At 44.1% G+C, this 18,141-nt stretch overlaps 1 protein-coding gene across 1 annotated transcript in view; it reads right to left on the bottom strand.

The window, feature by feature from the left end:
• The window catches only part of SMG5 (SMG5 nonsense mediated mRNA decay factor), a 317,166-nt gene that overhangs the window by 236,461 nt on the left and 62,564 nt on the right, over positions 1 to 18,141 (bottom strand). The window contains exon 4 of the mRNA XM_086947626.1: positions 9,717 to 9,873. Coding sequence (XP_086803752.1) covers positions 9,717 to 9,873 — 157 coding nt within the window. The remainder of the gene's footprint in view (positions 1 to 9,716; positions 9,874 to 18,141) is intronic.

Genomic DNA, 18,141 nt, shown 5'->3' with positions numbered 1-18,141 from the left:
AGAAGTAGAAGCAGAGAGGGGAACGAGGTGGGAAAAGGGACGGAATGAAGGATCGGAACGCAACCAAAAGAGAGAAGAGGAGAAAGCACAGTCACAGTGAGTCAGGTGAAAACACCACAAGCAGGAGTGAGGAAACGCGCTCGCCACGACGCCGACTTTTCTCTATTTCTGCAGTCCCACTTGGATGGCCTTGGCCGGACTTCCTGCTGGCATAAAAGGTTTATCTTCTTCTTTATGGGGCCATCTGTTTCACCCCATAAAGAAGATAAGAAACCTTTTACGCCAGCAGTAAGTCAGGGAAGCTAGTCCAAGTGGGACGGCTCAAAAAGAGAAAAGAGTACGTTATACAGAGCTCTTTCCCAATGGCTGGCCACCATTTAGCATGAACGGTGACGCCAGCCAATGGGAAAGAGGGGTGGGCTTAAAGCCAGCTAGTGAATCTCCCTAAATCTCACTAGATCTCGCCAGAGAGACTGCGCATGCGCAGCCATCGACCTAAAAAAAGTAACATCCTAGAAAGAGCAAACACTCATTGGGACCGCAAGATTAAGTAAAGCATGTGAAACTAAGCAGCAACAGCAAGGTTACCTTCACACTTTTACACTTACTATTCAGAAATCAATGACTGTTTTTGCACAGTTAAGGACATGACAACAGGGCCCGTAAGGGACACGTTTTGATGTCCATCGCTTATAACCGTACAAAATTAAGCAGTATGGTTTAAAAAGACCACATCCCTGAACACAGCTGTAGTAAACATTTTATAAGCTAAAATAAGAAAACATCTGATTTGGATCTCATTAAACATTTTCCATTCAACTCATCATCCAGGTATTGCAGTTCTTCCATGAATTTTGTTCAAAGAAACACTAGAAAACAAAAGTAGCGCTTCACTGGCAACCTCGAAAGTGGCACAAATCTGTGTGGGTGTGAATAGAACCAATGTGGCCGACAACTCTGTCTTGCTTTATTTATTTTTGTATTTATTTTTCGTATTTAGAACCTTCTTTTCTCTACGTCCCGAGGCTGCACTTCGGAAAAGAAAGATGTCAGAAATAGACATTTTCAGCAAAAGTGGGAGTTTTTTTGGATCCATTTCACAGGGGGGTCAAATAAAGTAAAGGATAGGAAAAAGAGGGTAAGAGCAGTTTGTTGAAGTCACGTTTTTCAGCATGTGAGGGGTGCAAGAGAGACAGAAAGAGACAAAGTGAAGGAATAAGAGGAAGGAAGAAAGAAAGAGGGGAGGGGCAGCTGCCAGCGCCCGAGCAGAAGAAGTGAACACTGTACGGTGGTAGGTGGTGTGAGAGGAGTGTGGTGGCGTGGAAGGGGGTGGGGTTCATCATATTCAGAAGTGGATCTCTTCACCGTGGTGAGGCAGGTAGATCCATGTGATCTGTTGGATTTATTGCTAATGAACCAAAGACGTGCACTGTGACAAAACAAATAAAACCTCTTTGCTTGTTCAAAACATGAAGGATGGGGTTTGTGAAGCAAACACCATGCTGATACACGAACCAAGGGAAAGCAGAAAGACTAGCAGCAACGGGAGGCAGTGGAGGGAAGGCGCTGCAAGGGGAGATTAGGTAGTGACAAGCAGAAAATGATGTCAATTCTTTTCAATTATTTTTTAAAGACGGTCACAGAAGCTGATCCCGCATGGCACCAAACACACTACTTCGGCTTGTAGTGCAGCAGAAGAAAAAGAGTTCTCCCAAACAACAGATAAACAATGAAAGCATAAGTGAACTGTACTTGGCCGCTGCTCCTCAGCCTTCAACAGCAGCGACTTATCTGCTGCGGGAACGAGTAAGGAGGCAGCAAAGAAGAGCAACACTGGAGTCAACTTATGGTAAGCAGCAGGTAGGAAAAAAAGTTGTTTTGTTGATTACAGCAGGTCTTGCAGACCCCGCATGTGCTCTGCCTAGGCTCAAATAATAAATTAATGTTTTGTGTATACAATGCACGGATACAATAATCAAATGTGCAATCAAAAAGTGTACTTATCAGATGTAAAATAGCCTAATGCATTCCAACAGCAACAGAGGATATATACAAACGGTCAACATAATGGTTAGACTAAAATACTCCTGTGGCCTGGTCAGACCGTGACTGACAAGGACTCGAGCCACTTGCTGAAAGTATTTGGGAAACAAGTTGCTGAAGGAGACAAAACCAAAAGGCTTTAGAGAATGTGAAGCTACAATGCGAGACTTGAATGGCGCAAGCGCCATTGCAAGTCAAACCTAACGAGCTTCAGTAAAGCAAAAAAGGTCTTGTCTTTAGGTCTACTCACTTTAGCTATGCTTTTTGGCAAAGCTGTTTAGTATCTGCAAAAACTCCCAAAACAAGCATTAGCAAAGCAAACAAGTCTCACCTTTGGGACCTTCTTGGTTTTGCTAATTGTTTTAGCCATGCTGCACAGTATCCCCAATGCTGTGCTGCATGGCTAAAAAAGGGGTTTTTTTTCAATTAAAAAGTTGCATCTTTTTCCTTTTTAGTTACCGACACAAGTTTGATAGGTAACTAAAAACAAAAAAAATGTACAAAGATCTTTCTTTTTTTTAAGTGTGTGGGGGAAGGAATACAGGGGCACGGAGGTTTGGAAGCAACACCGGGTGTGGGTTTTTAATGCAGGTGGGGAGGAACAAAACAAGGGCACTGGAAGGGTAGAAGAAATTAATGGTTGCAGGCGGGAACAAACTAGGAAATAACTGCAACGTGGAGCTTAGAAGGAGAAAGCACATATGCGAGAAGGCAACATGGGGTAGTAGGAAGACACCCAGAGAAGAGGCTTAACATGGAGCACAGAAAACAAGAGGTGTGGGGATCTAAGGCCACTGTAAGATAACATGTCTTGCTACAGATAATGAATGCTCTGTCTCAGGCGAGACCTATAAAGAGAATTAGAGGGAAGAGGCTGCCCCGAGGGCCCCTTCGAAGGGAGCTCAGTGCACCTAAAGTAGAACAACTGCTGAAAACTCTGCAAAGTGCTGTGAGGCAGCATGCACAGACGACTGGGACCTCACCTAAAATGTCTTCAAATATATTTATAATATATATATTGCACTAATCGCCTGAGGCTTGAGCCGGGCGGTCTTTTATTTTATTTGCTCTGCTACCAGATTTTAACATTTATGTGAATTGCCCTGTGTGTCCTTTCCCCCCAGCACTAGCGCGACGATTTTCGCGACGCCAGGCGCCTCACTGATTTTAGGGTGAAGGCACTGGTGAAAATTGTGCTTTTAAAAACAAACTTTGCTGCTCTCTCCTTATCCAGCGCTGCCCCCCCCCTCCCCCCCCCTCCCCCCAGAGTGTCTGGCCGATTTAAGGGCTGGTCTACCTGGGTCTCGGGCGAAGGGACGGCGGCGGCCATCTTGGGTAGGGCTTGACTCCCTTGGTGGACTAAGCCACCAGTATAAAAACAAACGGCTATGACTCCGCACAGCGGACGCGTTCAGCGGGCGCGCCGGATTCGCGCCTGAGTCCAGCCCGTCAGCGCCCGTCCGCGACAGACCGGGGCGTGGGGCGGCTCCTCATGACGGGTTGGTACCATCTAGGCTCTCTATACCATATACTCAACAGGAGCTACTACTAATGCGCCCCAGTGTGCTTACTGACTTTGCCCACTCTTTTCAAGCTGATACACTGCCGCCGACATGCGGAACATGTAAACAAGCTCTCTCATCCCCTAGAACGACCGCTTATAATGCATCCAAAGCCAATATGATATTACTAAACTGCAGGTCATTGAAAAAACATAAGCTCGAAATACATGATCTATTAGTTGCTGAGAACCCTGATGTGCTCTTCCTTACCGAGACTTGGATGGACGAGGACTCGTCTCCCGAGGCACTTGAGGCAACTCCTCCCGGGTACCGTCTACTTCGTTTAGACAGACACAAACAAAGAGGGGGGGGGGGTTTAGCCCTCATGTGCAAATCGGAACTAGAGTGCACCCTAGAGAAGGCCACCTTACATAATAGCGAAAGTGGCTTATTCACTATTAATATAGGGCCTAGAAATGCCATTCATGGGCTGTTGGTGTATAGGCCACCGGGGGCGGCAGGGCAGTTTGGCAACCAGCTTTTAGAGTGCATTACTCAAGCCGCCCTGCGATACAAAAGATTTATTATTCTAGGAGATCTTAATCTCCATTTTGATGACACGGGTTGCAGGGAAGCGCAGGATGTGGCTGATGCTCTTACATCTTTGGGCCTCAACCTTAAATCTACGTCCCCCACCCATCAACATGGTCATCTCCTAGATCCCATTTTTGCGAACTGGGATGGTATTGATGTTTCTACTCCGGTTAGAATAATCTGGTCGGATCATTTTATCATCCCGTTCACAGTAGATAAAACCCTTTTAGACATCACTCTTTCTAAATCCCCCCCCCCCCCCATGAAACGAAGAAAATTGAAAAACTTTAATCAAGAAGATTTTAGATGTGCTCTCCAAAAAAATCTCCCTTCCCAAAGCAACTCCCTGGAGGAGGCCTGGAATAAATATGAAACATGGGTGACCGCCGCACTCGATGAGATCGCGCCATGGACAACCAAACCCCCTGCTAGGCAATCGAAAACTGCCCCTTGGTTCTCAGAACCACTTAAATTAGCCAGATCCAGATGCAAAAATCTAGAACGTAGGTGGAGATTACACTATAACCCCGAGGACAAACTGTATTACAAAAGAGAACTCAATACTTATAAGAAAATGCTGAGAGCAGAAAAAAGCTGCTACCTTAAAAATAGAATAGACTCTGCTAAGAACCGTACTAAAGAACTCTTTACCATCTACAGAGAGCTCACGGTTCCTACCAGGCTGGATGCCCAAGATACCTATTCTGAAGAGCTGTGCGATTCTATTGCAGACTTCTTCATAGGTAAGATTGACAAAAACCATGCCACATTCACGAAAGAGGACATCCAGCCGTTTAAACACGCAGTAGTTATAAACACCCACACGGAGACCCCCTGCCTCTCTTGTTTTGTCACTCCAGAGAAACAAGAACTAGTGAGCATTGCCAACAGCATCCAATCTGGCTCACCCAGCGATGTCTGCCCCCCGGCTCGCTTTAAAGGAGTACTGGAAACTACAATATTTGATCATATTAGTCTCATTACATTGCTCTCCTTTAAAGAATGTCAGGTACTGGACGCGTGGAAAACTGCTCAGGTTATCCCCCTAAAAAAAAAACCAATATTCACATCACTCAGTTTCAGAACCTCCGCCCCATTTCCCTCCTCCCTTTCTGCGCTAACGTCGTTGAGAAGGTGGTGAATAAGAAGCTCATGAGCTACTTGGAGGAACATTCTCTCCTGCACCCCACTCAATCGGGCTTTAGAGCAGGTCACTCCACAGAATCAGCCCTACTTTTTTCCACCGAAGGCTTGAGGAGTATCGTGGACGATGGAGAGACAGCAGCGATAGTTTTATTAGATCTCAGTGCAGCGTTTGACACCGTGCTGCACTCAACGCTGCTGTCTCGGTTGGCAGGTATTGGAGTGAAGGGAATTGTCTTGGCTTGGCTAGAGTCTTTCCTGACCAACAAAAGTTTCCAAATGCATTGCCCCCCCTTTAAATCCTCTCGCAGAAGTGTAGGCCACGGGGTTCCACAGGGCTCGAGTTTGAGCCCCACCTTATTTAACATTTACATGGCTCCCCTGGTCTGCATAGTTGAGAGTTTTGGGGTGGGCATTGTCAGCTAGGTCGACGACACACAACTACTACTGAAGCTCACGCCTGAGTGTAGAGAAGATGCCATCAACTTCGAGCTGCTTATCATCGGTATCAGCTTGGATGAACCACAACTGTCTACGCCTCAATGGCGATAAAACCGAGTTGTTGGTAGTTGGGAAATCTGCTTCAGTATGGTCGCATATGTGGTGGCCTATGGAACTGGGCAGTCCCCCTCGTCCTGTGGAGTCAGTGCGCAATTTGGAGATAACACTGGACTCAGATCTCTCATATAAAACACACGTAAACAAAGTAACAGCTAGATTCTTCAGTATACTGAAAGCTCTCCGTAAGATCCTGGATCTTTTGCCAATTGACTCAAGAAAGACTATTGTGCATGCCTTGGTACCCCCCACCTTGACTTCGGTAATGCTCTGCTCCTAGGGTTGAGCCAAAAAGGATTACACCAACTTCAATGTACTTAAAATGCCGCAGCTCGCCTAGTACTCAAACTTCCCCGCAGAGCATCAGGTAAATCAGCTCTATCCAAACTCCACTGGTTACCTATAAGAGAGCGGATTAAATTTAAGTCCCTTTGTTTCGCTCATCGTATAGCTCAGGGCAAAGGTCCGGCCTATCTCCTTAACCTTCTGACATTACACCGCCCCACCAGAGACTTGAGATCAGCCGGCAGGATGATGTTCAAACTTCCTAAAATCACCAGAGCCAGGATGGGCGGACGCTCATTCAGATTTTTAGCGGCTAAATGCTGGAACGATCTCCCGCTCGATCTTCGGATGGAGCCTTCCGAGAGCATGTTCCGAAGAAAACTCAAAACCTTTCTTTTCCCCCATGATTAATCCCGGTGCCATTATAAGTCCTTAAATGTTTTACCTCTGTCTCGCCTTTAGCTTTTTTGTGCAGTATACAGCGCGGGGACACACTGTTTTTGGGTAACCAGGCGCATAATAAATGGTTTTAATAATAAAAAAAAAAATAACAGTATGCCCAGGGGGTGCCGTGAGGCTTTGCAGCAGATTCCACAGGTCAGAGATACTTCTGTTGCTTGACAGAGCCTAAAATACATACTGAGATTACTTTGCATAGCTTCCAGACACCGGCAAAGCACACAATTATAGCATGCCTGTACACACCCTTGCATCAAGGGAAAACATGCCTTTGAACTTCTTTGGCAGTGCTTTATTCTGAGCCATAACCACTTGTGACACTGTGCCAAAGACACTCATGTAACAACAATCTGCAAGTGGTGGAGTATGGGAAGGGAGGATAGTGCAGCATTCAGTGTTCAGCAGCAGGTCCACAACCCACGTCCCGACAACAAGCTCATGGTAGGGTTTAGAAATGAAGGATAGTGGAGCATTTAGTGGCCAGCAGCAGAACAGATTTTTCTTTAAAAAAAAAAACATTATAAAAAAGGCAGACCATATGCATTTCCCATCTCATGACGATCAGTCTATGTGATGTCACCCTGCCCCGGGAACATGATGTGAGCCCATATCATGGCACAAGCAGAACGGGTGGTGGGGCAGCCACCTAAATGGATCCATGCTTAGTTACTGCCAATGCAAGTACCATGAAAAATGTTGTCTTTTTAGAAACACAGCTGACGTTTTCTAACAAATACAAAGACAAAACAAGGCTTGAGCCCTGCACAAACAGCGTCAAAAAACAGAATGTCCTCCTAGAGCAGCATATAGCAATTAACACAGTAATCCAAAATATTTATTTTAAAATAGTTATTTTAAAATGCTGGGATCTAGTGCACATTACGTTGGTAATATCACAGAAGCCAAGTTTCTCAATAACAGGGAAAACAAGGAAAAATTGTAACATCACAATTTATAGCCATTACACCCTCACTATGCTATCTTTAAGCGCTTTGCTAGTTCTAGCAGATGAATAAATAATAAGCTTGAGTTTGGGGAGAGTTACCAAATTCTTCTCCTACATTTAATACTGATCAGTGGAGCTTTGCACTCAATATTGAAGGTGCTGAAAGGGAATCCTTTATTAAGGTGTAGGTCATCTACATCAACAGTGACATGCCCTTACACAAAACAAGAGGCCTCCGTGGTCTTGAACAAAAAAAGCGTAAAGCTAAATTGTAACCTCAGGGTACCGTGATATTAACTGTGAGCACACAGACTGATGATTCGAGGAGCCCCCAGGGTCACATCTCAGTTCCTCATGTATCGGAGAAAAATATATCATACCAAAGTCCCCATCAGAGAAGCACTCAAGCAGGAATCTTTTCTTGCACTGCCATGTTCACCCAGTTTAGCTTAGAGTCTTACTTGCAGTCTACCACTTCCTTTACTAAAGGGTTTCTCCTGACAGATTTCACATTTCTAAACTATAAAATTTAGCAAGACATACTAAGCAAATGTCATGTCTATCCTTTCTGCAATTAATTGCACCACAAAGACATCTCTTTAAGAGTGCTAACTTCATGGTTAGACTAGAGCGGAAAAGGAGAAAGAAAAACTACAAATAAAAGGAGAAAATAATAACGCCACCCTTGGCATAAAAAGGTTATAAAGTAAGTTAGACTGTATCAAGCGACTGAGCATTTTCCTAAAGCCCACAAGAGAAAAAATTTAAATGGCAGCACCCACAGTGCTTGGTAACAGTACAGCATCTAGGATTCTTAAAAGTGTGTTGTCAATTTCATCTTTTGTTGAAGCCAAGTTCAACCTCCAGGACTGCCAGGGAACACCCCAATGTCAGACTTTTTCTCCAGTATGTGCCCAGATCTTAGGCAAACAGTGAAGGGGCACGTAAGATATGTGAGGCAGACAAAGAGGTAATTTTTCATTTTAGATCAGTGTTTTAGTCACATGTCCTTTATCAAAAGAAATACTCTTTAATTATTACTATAAATTAAAAGAGAAAAAGTTGCCTCTGAAGTGCAAGGTTATTTTTTTAACCAATTAATTACAATTTTGAAACTGCACGAGGAAAATAACTTCTTGAAAACGACATGTTCGCATGTATATTTTTTATGACTACCAGAAATACGTTAATGATAGAAAAACCTCTTTCCTAAACACCCTACCTTTTGATATAAAAAAAAATAAAGATAATGGATGATTTTGTGAGCAAAAACTTGCATTTGTTTGCTCAGTAAAATTAAGATTTGCCAATGACCATATTTACAACGTACCAAAAATGAAGAAAAAAAAACCTTTAGTCCACATTGAAATTTTTATTTTTAAAAAACAACTTTAAACTGAAAAAGGAGAATGAAGAAAGCTAAAAGCTGTATCTGAAGTCATGGACTCAAAGTGTGGGTGTTTGTGCATTGTACTAGGTTATTAAGAGTTTGACATTCTAGTACCAAACTGAATCCTATTTACATTGCCAAGTTGTATGGGGCTTTCACACCCATTCCCTACTTTTTTCAGACCAAGTAAAAACTATGAAAATAAAACAAATTGCCAACTGCAACAGAAATGGTACACTTCCTAAAGACCCATCCCTTGTTTTTACCACCAAATGTAAATAATAAACTTTAAGAATAAAGGAAAGGTGAGACAAGAGGCATACACTACAACAATCAAAAATGCAAATTGCCCATTAAAAATTAAATGCCTATAAAGTAGTAGTGTAGGACCTTTCAGACCATTTTATTGAGATTTCACAAAATAACATTAGTATAAGTTGAGTTTGCGCAAGCTTTTCTCGAACATTTTATGGCTTTAAAAACTTCAAGAAAAAAATTAAAGAATTTCTGTAAGTCACCGACCATTTGAACATGAATTTATGGCTAACACAATCAGTGAATTTCTTTACTTTGTTAATTTCACACACTGAGATTTCTTAGTACCAGCCATAAATTTAAATGACTGCATAATAATGAGAAGCCCTCATTCTGCCAAATGGGGACTAGTGGGTTGAAGATACACGAGATTCCTCTTATGCTCTAGTTATGGGGTGAAATAACTAGACAGAAAAATGTGAGAAGGACCGTAACAAAAATAACGGTACCTCAAATTGTGAATCTTTAATGAGTCACTCACCTATAAGTGGGTCAGTCACATGTGTCCAATCAATGCAGCACTGTAGCTCCAACTGGTAATGTGATTGAATGTAGAGTAGTAGGTGCTGGTAGAAGCCAATGCCTGCAATCAGGTGAGTCCGATAGGCACACTCCAGGGCACTGCGACTGTGGATGTGCTGTGAAGAGCAATAAAGAAACAAAGATGAAGGAGCGAAGTTCTTGCTATGATGAGCAGGCACTGTGAACAAGCCCTTCTTTACTTCAAAGCATTCTGAAATAAAAGTGAGTACTGTGATCTCTTCTTTCAATGCCGTGAGATATACCCCCACTGGGACCAGAAATATTTGTTTTCACAGTTCTGTATTTCGGACAGGTTTCTCATTGAAGTGCATGTGGGTATATATATTTTTTACAAGTACCTCCAATTGGTACAATATGTGATAAGGGGATTAAGCCACAAGAACAAGATAACATGACAAAAGTTACACATTTTGTCAGAGCAAAAAGAAAATCATAGAAACAATAGACTTGGAGGGTTCACTATGTGAAGTGTACCACTAACAGATTAGTTTGTAACAATCCCGTGTCAATTATAGACCAGTAAGAAAGTTCCCACCTCGTACAGCTACGTAAAGTAACCCCAGGGCAATAATGAAATAAAAACAAACGCCATAGGTAAGATGTTCCACACAAAAAAGAAAATAACTTAATTCTAACTAGGTAACCTTCATTCAAGATAAAAACGTAATAGCTTTCACATATGAAGATCTGAAAACATTCTTTACTGAAATCAATTAGAATCAAGCCCTAGCTTAAACAATTGGGAGCTTTTAGGTCACTAGAATGTATCATTTCAATATGCATAACAAGGCAATGTCGTTAAGTAGGTATAGGATTCAGTGAATAATTGGACACCCTAAGTTGGCCAGGAAGGCTCCTTAGGGACCCCTCAATGTCTTGCAGAGAACATTAGACACATTTTTACAGAGATCTTCATTGAGTTAGCTTCAACAGGAAGTCAAAATGGTTATTTATCACTAGCATAATGTGGATCTAGACATAAAGTCAAGTAACTTTTCTCTTTTCATTATAGGTTCATTATTACTCAAATACTACAAGAGAACAGAGAGTTTGACCCTTTCACGCCACCCATACAGAAGACCGTGGAAGACCGAAAAAACACATTAACAAGAGGGGAAAAAAATTAAAATGTCAAAGCTATCCAGGGAGACACCAGACTTTAGTATCTTGTCTGGCGTCAGAATCCAGAAGTAGTGTCTTATGATGGTCTGTTTATGTGGTTACATCAAATATAATTAATTTGAGGAATTTGAAGAAAGGAAGCAGTAGCTGATTTTCCTTCAAACAGGCTTTTGACAGCCTGGATTGTGGGTATTTTTGTGATATGTGGCAACAAATTAAAACTACGACTACAAGCTGCTTGGAAATTGTCATGATTGTGCCAACAGTTGTGTAGGTGAGAGCTGCTTGGTATTTGAAATTACTTTCATACTGTCAAGATAAATACTAAGTACAATTAAACTTTTGACATAATGAGGATTCTTCGACAGTGGATGGAATGTGTTAGATATAGGAGAAGGAAATCCTATTCATGTGATAATTTCATAACCTAGAAGCTGAAGACAAAATGTGTTCCCAGTCCCACTTTATTGCTGGGGATGATGGTTAAGATTCATAAAAGCAGATGTACAAGTTACTTACCTTCGGTAATGCGTTCTCGTAGAGACATGATCTAACCACAGAATCCTTACCTTTGAAATTCCAGGCGTCAGGCTGGATCCGGAAGATTTTACGTAGCATTCCTGTGTGCCGGTAGGTGGAGTCGGTCGACCCCGCGTAACGCTGTTCTGACGTCCACGTCACCAATATAGCCGCCACTCCGGCTCGCTGATGTCAGTACTTTTCATGACTTTCCACAGCAGAAGCGCAAAGCTATGAAGTGACTCACCATGGTGTGCTAAAAAATTAACAGCTTGGGCCCTGAATGGGGCATCCACGAAACTTAACACAATTCTGCGGTGTGCGGAGGATGGGGGAGTCGTTAAGTAATCTGCAGCTAGATCATGTCTCTACCAGATAAGGCGTTACTGAAGGTAATTACTAGAGACATCTAGCTGCAGATTCCTTACCTTTGAACAGATACCCAAGAAATACCATCCCGGCCTAGGGACTGCGGAATGGTTCAGACCTGCAAATCCTGTAAAACAGAGCAACCAAAGATGCCCTCTCGGCAAACCTGGGAACCTAGGCAGTAGAATCTGGCAAATGTGTGCAGAGATGACCATGTGGCTGCTTGGCATATATCCAAAACTGGGACACCACGTTGGAGAGCCGTGGTGGGCGCTTTTCCCTGGTGGAGTGGGCCCAAAGTCCTTCAGGGTGCTCCTTCGCTAAGGCGCAACAAATTTTAATACAGAGGATAACCCATTGGGATATAGTCCTCTTCTGGACAGCACGGCCTCTCCTTGCACCCACGTACCCTATAAAGAGTTGGTCATGCACCATGGAACTCTGATTCGAACATGTCGAAAGAGTATGCTCTTTTATGCTCTAGTCTGGAGTACTGCCTTATCCGGATAGGACGTTAGGTGAGGAGAATTTGAGGATAGCACCTGTAGTTCTCAGACTCTGTTGGCAGAGGTTATTGACACCAAAAAAGCAGTCTTGATGGTGAGTAACCGCAGAAGACAGTTAAGCAGCGGCTCAAATGGTGCACACATCAAAAAGGTGAGCATCAATTTAAAAGTCCCACTGTGGCATGATGAAAGGTGAAGGGGGAAAGAAATGGGTTAGCCCCTTCAAAAATCTCTTGCACTATAGGAGATTTGAATAAGCATGGCTAATCAGGCAGCCGAAGAAGAGGCTGAACGATAGCCCTTCAAAGTGCCCAGATCAGAGCCCTGCTAGGCCAAAGAACGAATGAAGAGAAGGACTTCAGATAATGGAGCAGATAGAGGCCCAATAGACCGGTCTGAGCAATATTTATAAAACTTGTTCCATTGGCAGGCGTATACTAACTTTGTAGAGGGATGCCTGGTTGCCAAGATAACCTCTCAGACTTTAGGAGGAAGGTCAAAAGCTGTTAACTGTTGCCATTCAATCTACATGCAAGGAGGCGGAGAGTGGACAGGTTCTCCATAAACTCGGATAACACACTGTTCTTGCCCGGACCGAAGCTACAAGAATAACCTGTGCCCGGTCGCTCCTAATCTTCTTGGGGGACTTTGGGTGGAAGTGGTATGGGTGGAAAGGCATATAGGAGGCCTGAGCTTTACTCGCGACGAAAAGGTTCACCGAGCGAGTGCAGTCTAGGATCGCCAAAGCTCAGAACAGCTGAAATTGCGCGTTCTCTTTGGAGGCGAACAGATCTAACCAAGGCTCTCCCCGCCGCTGAAAGAGACCTTGTACCACCTCCAGATGGAGACGCCATTCATGATCCGCAAGGCACCTTCGGCTGAGCTTGTCCGCCCTGGCATTCAGAGAACCAGGCAGGTATTGTACCACCAGCGAAATGCCCCGATGTTCCAGTCAAGTCAATAGAAGCACGGCCTCTTAACAAAGGGTCCAAAAACCCACACCGTCCTGTTTGTTGCAGTACTACATGCCGGTAGTGTTGTCTGTGAACTCTTGACCAAGCCTTACCCTTATTGACGGCAAAAAGGCTTTGAGTGCCAGCCAGACTGCCCGAAGCTCCAGCAGGTTGATATGGAGAATGGCTTCTGCCGGAGACCAGATTTGCACCTCTCCCAGATGGACACCCCAGCCCAGAAGGGACGTGTCAGTCACTACCATGAGATCTGGGTGGAGAAGGGAGAGGGGTCTGCCATTGAATCATTTGTGGTCCTTCATCCACCACTGCAGATCTTTCACAGTGCCCTCTGAAAAATGAACCAGGTCGGTGAGATTTCTTCGATGCTGTGCCCACTGGAACTTCAGGTCCCACTGCAAAGCCAGCATGTGCCACAGTGCATGGGTCACTAACAGGATGCAGGATGCTACAAGTCCCTACAGCCTCAGAGTCAGTCTCAAACTCTATCCTGGATTTTGGTGAAACACTGGTATCATAGCCTGAATATCCTGGAATTGCTTCTCATTAGGATAGGCCTGAAACTGCACTGTGTCCAGCATCGTCCCAATGAAGGGAAGCGACTGAGAGGGAGCCAGGTGACACTTCGGCACGTTGATAGTGAACCCCAGCGAATGCAAGAGATTTGCCGTTGTCTGGAGGTGGGAGACAACTGTTTGCCAGCCTTCAACAACCAGTCGTTAAGATAGGGGAAGACTGGAACCCCAGGCCTCCGTAGATGAGCTGCGACCACCATCATCACCTTTGTGAACACCCGAGGGGTACTGGTGAGGCCAACGGGGAGCATCGCAAACAAAGTTCTCATGGCCCAACTTAAACCGTAGGTAGCACCGATATGCAGGCCGGATGGGGATAAGGAAGTAGGCATCTTGCAAGTCCAGGTCTACCATCCAGTCTCCTGGGTCCAAGGCAGACAGGACCTGAGCAAGGGTGAGAATCTTGAACTTCTGATTTTTGAGGAAGAGATGAGGGTTCTGAGGTGTAGGATAGGACAAAGGCCCCCCTCCTTCTTGGAGACCAGGAAGTAGTGGGAATAGCAACCACTGCCTACTTCAGGCCCGGGGACCCTCTCTATAGCTCTCTTGGCCATGAGAGCACTGACTTCCTCGCGTATCAACGCAAGGTGATCCTCTATCAGCCGATCGTATGCTGGAGGCATAGAAGAAGGGGCAGTTTCGAAGGGGAGGGAGTAACCCCTTCGGACTATTTGCAGCATCAACCTGTCCGACGTGATGTTTCGTCAGTGGTGGAGATGGAGTATTCTGTCACCAACTGGCCGAGAATGATACTGGGGAATCGGACTAGAAAGGTTTTACGGTGGAGGAGGGTATGGTAGCTTAACTCAACTTCTGGTTCCCAGACCCCTGAGGTGAGCCCCATCCACGTATAACACAACAAATGTCTATGGGTCTGTGGGGACATCTTAAAGAACCTGTTCAAGATATGGCCAACTAGTTAGAGAAAAAGAAAGTATACCCCCATCCACGGCCTGCAGGGGTTGCTGAACTTGCGGAGCCCTCTGGTCGGAATAGGGTTGGCGCGGCTAGTATCCCCTTCCGTTGCCACGAAAGGAAGGGAAAGTGGATGAAGCCCTGGGGGCTGTAGTGAGGCTCAAAGACTTGGCCATTGTCCACAAGTCTTTAAAGCGATCAAGGGCAGCATTCGCCTCGTCTCCGAAGAGACAGCAGGTTAGCTTGGAAACCAGATGTTCTCAGCAATTTTGATGAATTGGATCTGCTTTTTGACTCGTCATTTAGTGTCCACTGTGTGTATTTTCAGATGTCTTGCACTCCTCTGTGTTAAGCCTAAGCCTACTCGACCACAGTACCCTCTAACAGAGCACTTTGGGATTGCCACAGCAAGCCCCTGTCCACTCATAAGAGAAAACCGGGGCTCTTTACACTGTATATCAGATTTTTGAGCCAGCTTCCTAAATATATTATTTCAGTTTACTAGAGTAGAAAGCTGGACTTTTTAAAAATGTTCATGTACCCCAGTAGGTTCAAAACCATGAACCTGCCACACTAGAACCTTCTCCAGGATTCTTTGATCTCCAAAAGACCGAACAGAAAAGGACCAAACAACAACCATAAGGGGTGATTTTTTAAATTTTAAAGAGCTACGGATCAAGATTTTAAACAAGAAGTTCCTGCCAAATCACGTGACCAACCACAAAAGTTTTGGATCTTCTTCCTTCAGGCTGGAGACAGAATATGTTAAGGTTTCTCTTTATGCTATGTAGTTGGGCACCAGCCAACCTCACTCATGATGTTAAGTCTTGTACAGTGAACAGAGCAGGGTACTCTAAGAAACCTGGAAGATAAACTTAACAGCTGCACAGCCTCCCTTTCTCTCGCAAACATATAAACCTTTTCCAAAAATAGCACCACTTTTCCTTTTTTTCTGAAGAAAAAAACCCTGCAGGGATGCTTACAAGGCCCACCCCCAAGTATGGGGAGGAGGCAAACTTGACCAAGCACTGTAGGTATTTCGCTATTCTACCCAACAAAATAAACAAATCCACGTTCCTTTGTTAACTCATATTCAGCAGGACTAGTGGAGAAGCAATTCTATATCAAAACAGATGAGAGGATTACTCTGTTCTTGGTTTATTAATTCAGCCGCCATTATTTAAAACATTAACAGAATTAATTTCCCATAAACCCAAGTGAAAAGCTAACAGTTCAAGAATATAGCAACATCCAATCAGACAATGTCAGGCTCCCTCCATGATTCCACGTTGCTTTTGCTGCCTCCTCTTTCTTCGCTGCTCAGCAAACTAGTTAAGTGCCTCTCGCCACTTGGCCTTCTTATCGGTCACTTTTATCAGATTCATAGTGGTGTTAAAATATTTTTTTTATGTATTTATGCATGGGATGTGACTCCACTTACATTACATGGCCGCAGGAATATTTGTCGTTCCTACGTGACGTTGTCAAATTAATCGATGCACTGTAGTGCCTGGGGTCTTTGCGGTGTTGGACTCTGGCCATTAAAGGGAGCCGCTTAATTCATCCCGCTCAGCGTGTCTCACTGCCCAGAGACGGCGTGCACATTCAATTGCCTTTATCTGCAGCGCGGCCGGGTGCTGAAAATCTGTTTGTGCCCCACACGCCTGGAGCTTCCACGCCCTCCAGGAGAGGGGGGCGGCTGTATTTGCGGTGCTTATGGCATTTGATCCTTTGTGAGCACTGACACCTGCCCAGGTGAGTCCATCTGTCCAAGGTATTTTAAGTGGGCGATCGGTGTCCAGCAGGGCCTATTCCTGTTATTAGCCTCATGGGCTGATTATATTGGTTTGGAAGATCCCCACTATATAACCCCCTCAGTGAATATGCTGGTATCCCAGCGTACTTGCAGCCATTGGCCTGAGTTGCTACTGGCTCATCCTGTTTGGAAACCTACTCAATCATTTGCCTCATGCTATTGGCCAATATGAACGACTTTGAGGAGACTTACCTAGAGGAGAATTCTATTACTTACCTCCCCACTGACAACTATTTTTGTGAGGTTATGGACGCCTCCCTACCAAAACCAGTGGTGCTGGAAACAGCCCCCCTAGACAAGATGCTCATGAAGTACAGGGAGCACTGCTTTAAACCCCTCCCTGGGAGGAAAGTCAATCTAGAGCTTATGCCCCTCTTACCTCCAGGAGACCCCGCCCAGCCCCCAGCACTCTCTAAACGCAAGATGAACTGTGTATCTGGTATCAATCTGGACACATTTGATAGGCAAAGCGGGCCTTTATGTAAATTGAGCAGCCTTCTCCCCTGGATCCCCCCCCAGAGCCTGGCCCTTTAGATTTGCAACCCTCAGGTTCTCCCTGCCTCCCCCCAGCCGCGACTCGGCAAGAAGTTTCAAAACAGACGTTTAAAAAGCGGTCATGTAGTACTACGGACTATTTATATATATATAAATTGGTGATCTATGAAGTGCCAATATTTATTTCTAAAGGTTCAGTATGATTGCAAGCATTTTTTAAATAGTGCATAACATTTTATTCATGTCAGGAATAAGAGTAGAGTAGTTTTGCATACTATGGAGCATTTTCCATAGGGCTTAGTAGAGCATGCCTTATAATTACAGCTAATCCACAGAACTGTACCCGTTCTCTTAAAATTGTTAGATGAGCCATAGAACTGGAACATCTCATTAAGGTAAATAACCAAACAACAGGGATGTGGAATTTAATAAAAAAATATCTACTTGTCCATGGGGCAGGTTACTTCATAAATCTACTTGTCCTGTAACAAAATCCATGTGCCCCTTTTGGTGCCATGTAGTGCAGCAACAAATTATGGCAGCAATCTCAATATATAAAAACACTGATATAGCCTCTCTGATTATGCCAGTGCTTATACCATAGTTGTGTTTGATACTTGCAATCCCCTTATGTTGCCACGTTTCCGCAAATCTACATACTGGGGAGGAAGCTAGTGGTAAGCAAACGTTCCTGGGTTAGAATACCCTTTTGAGTCTGTGCAAACCTACTATCTTGCATGTTTGAAGGGTTTTCAACAACTCTTCTTTAATCTTTTCCCATACTGAGAAATGTCAGGAGTAAATTTCCAACAATGGCAGGCATAAACATTCTTCCAGAGTTGAGAAAAAAGTGATTGGAGGTAAAGTGAACTTTCAAACACTCAGGTTTTCGCATGAGCAAATCTACACATGCATATTTGCTCATGCTAAAAAATGTAGTTCACAAATATTTTCATGGGGGACTATTTCTTGTATTATTTCTGTAAATTCTTGAGAATTGCCGAAATCCGTATAGCTACACTTAATGCAAAGACGTGTCATGGGTGCAATTTTGAGACTTTCTTTAACAATGGGG

This window comes from Lissotriton vulgaris, chromosome 12, assembly GCF_964263255.1.
Source record: "Lissotriton vulgaris chromosome 12, aLisVul1.2, whole genome shotgun sequence".
NCBI lineage: Eukaryota > Metazoa > Chordata > Amphibia > Caudata > Salamandridae > Lissotriton > Lissotriton vulgaris.
Note: the sequence above shows the minus strand (reverse complement) of the source record. Positions and strands in the feature narration are given on the sequence as shown.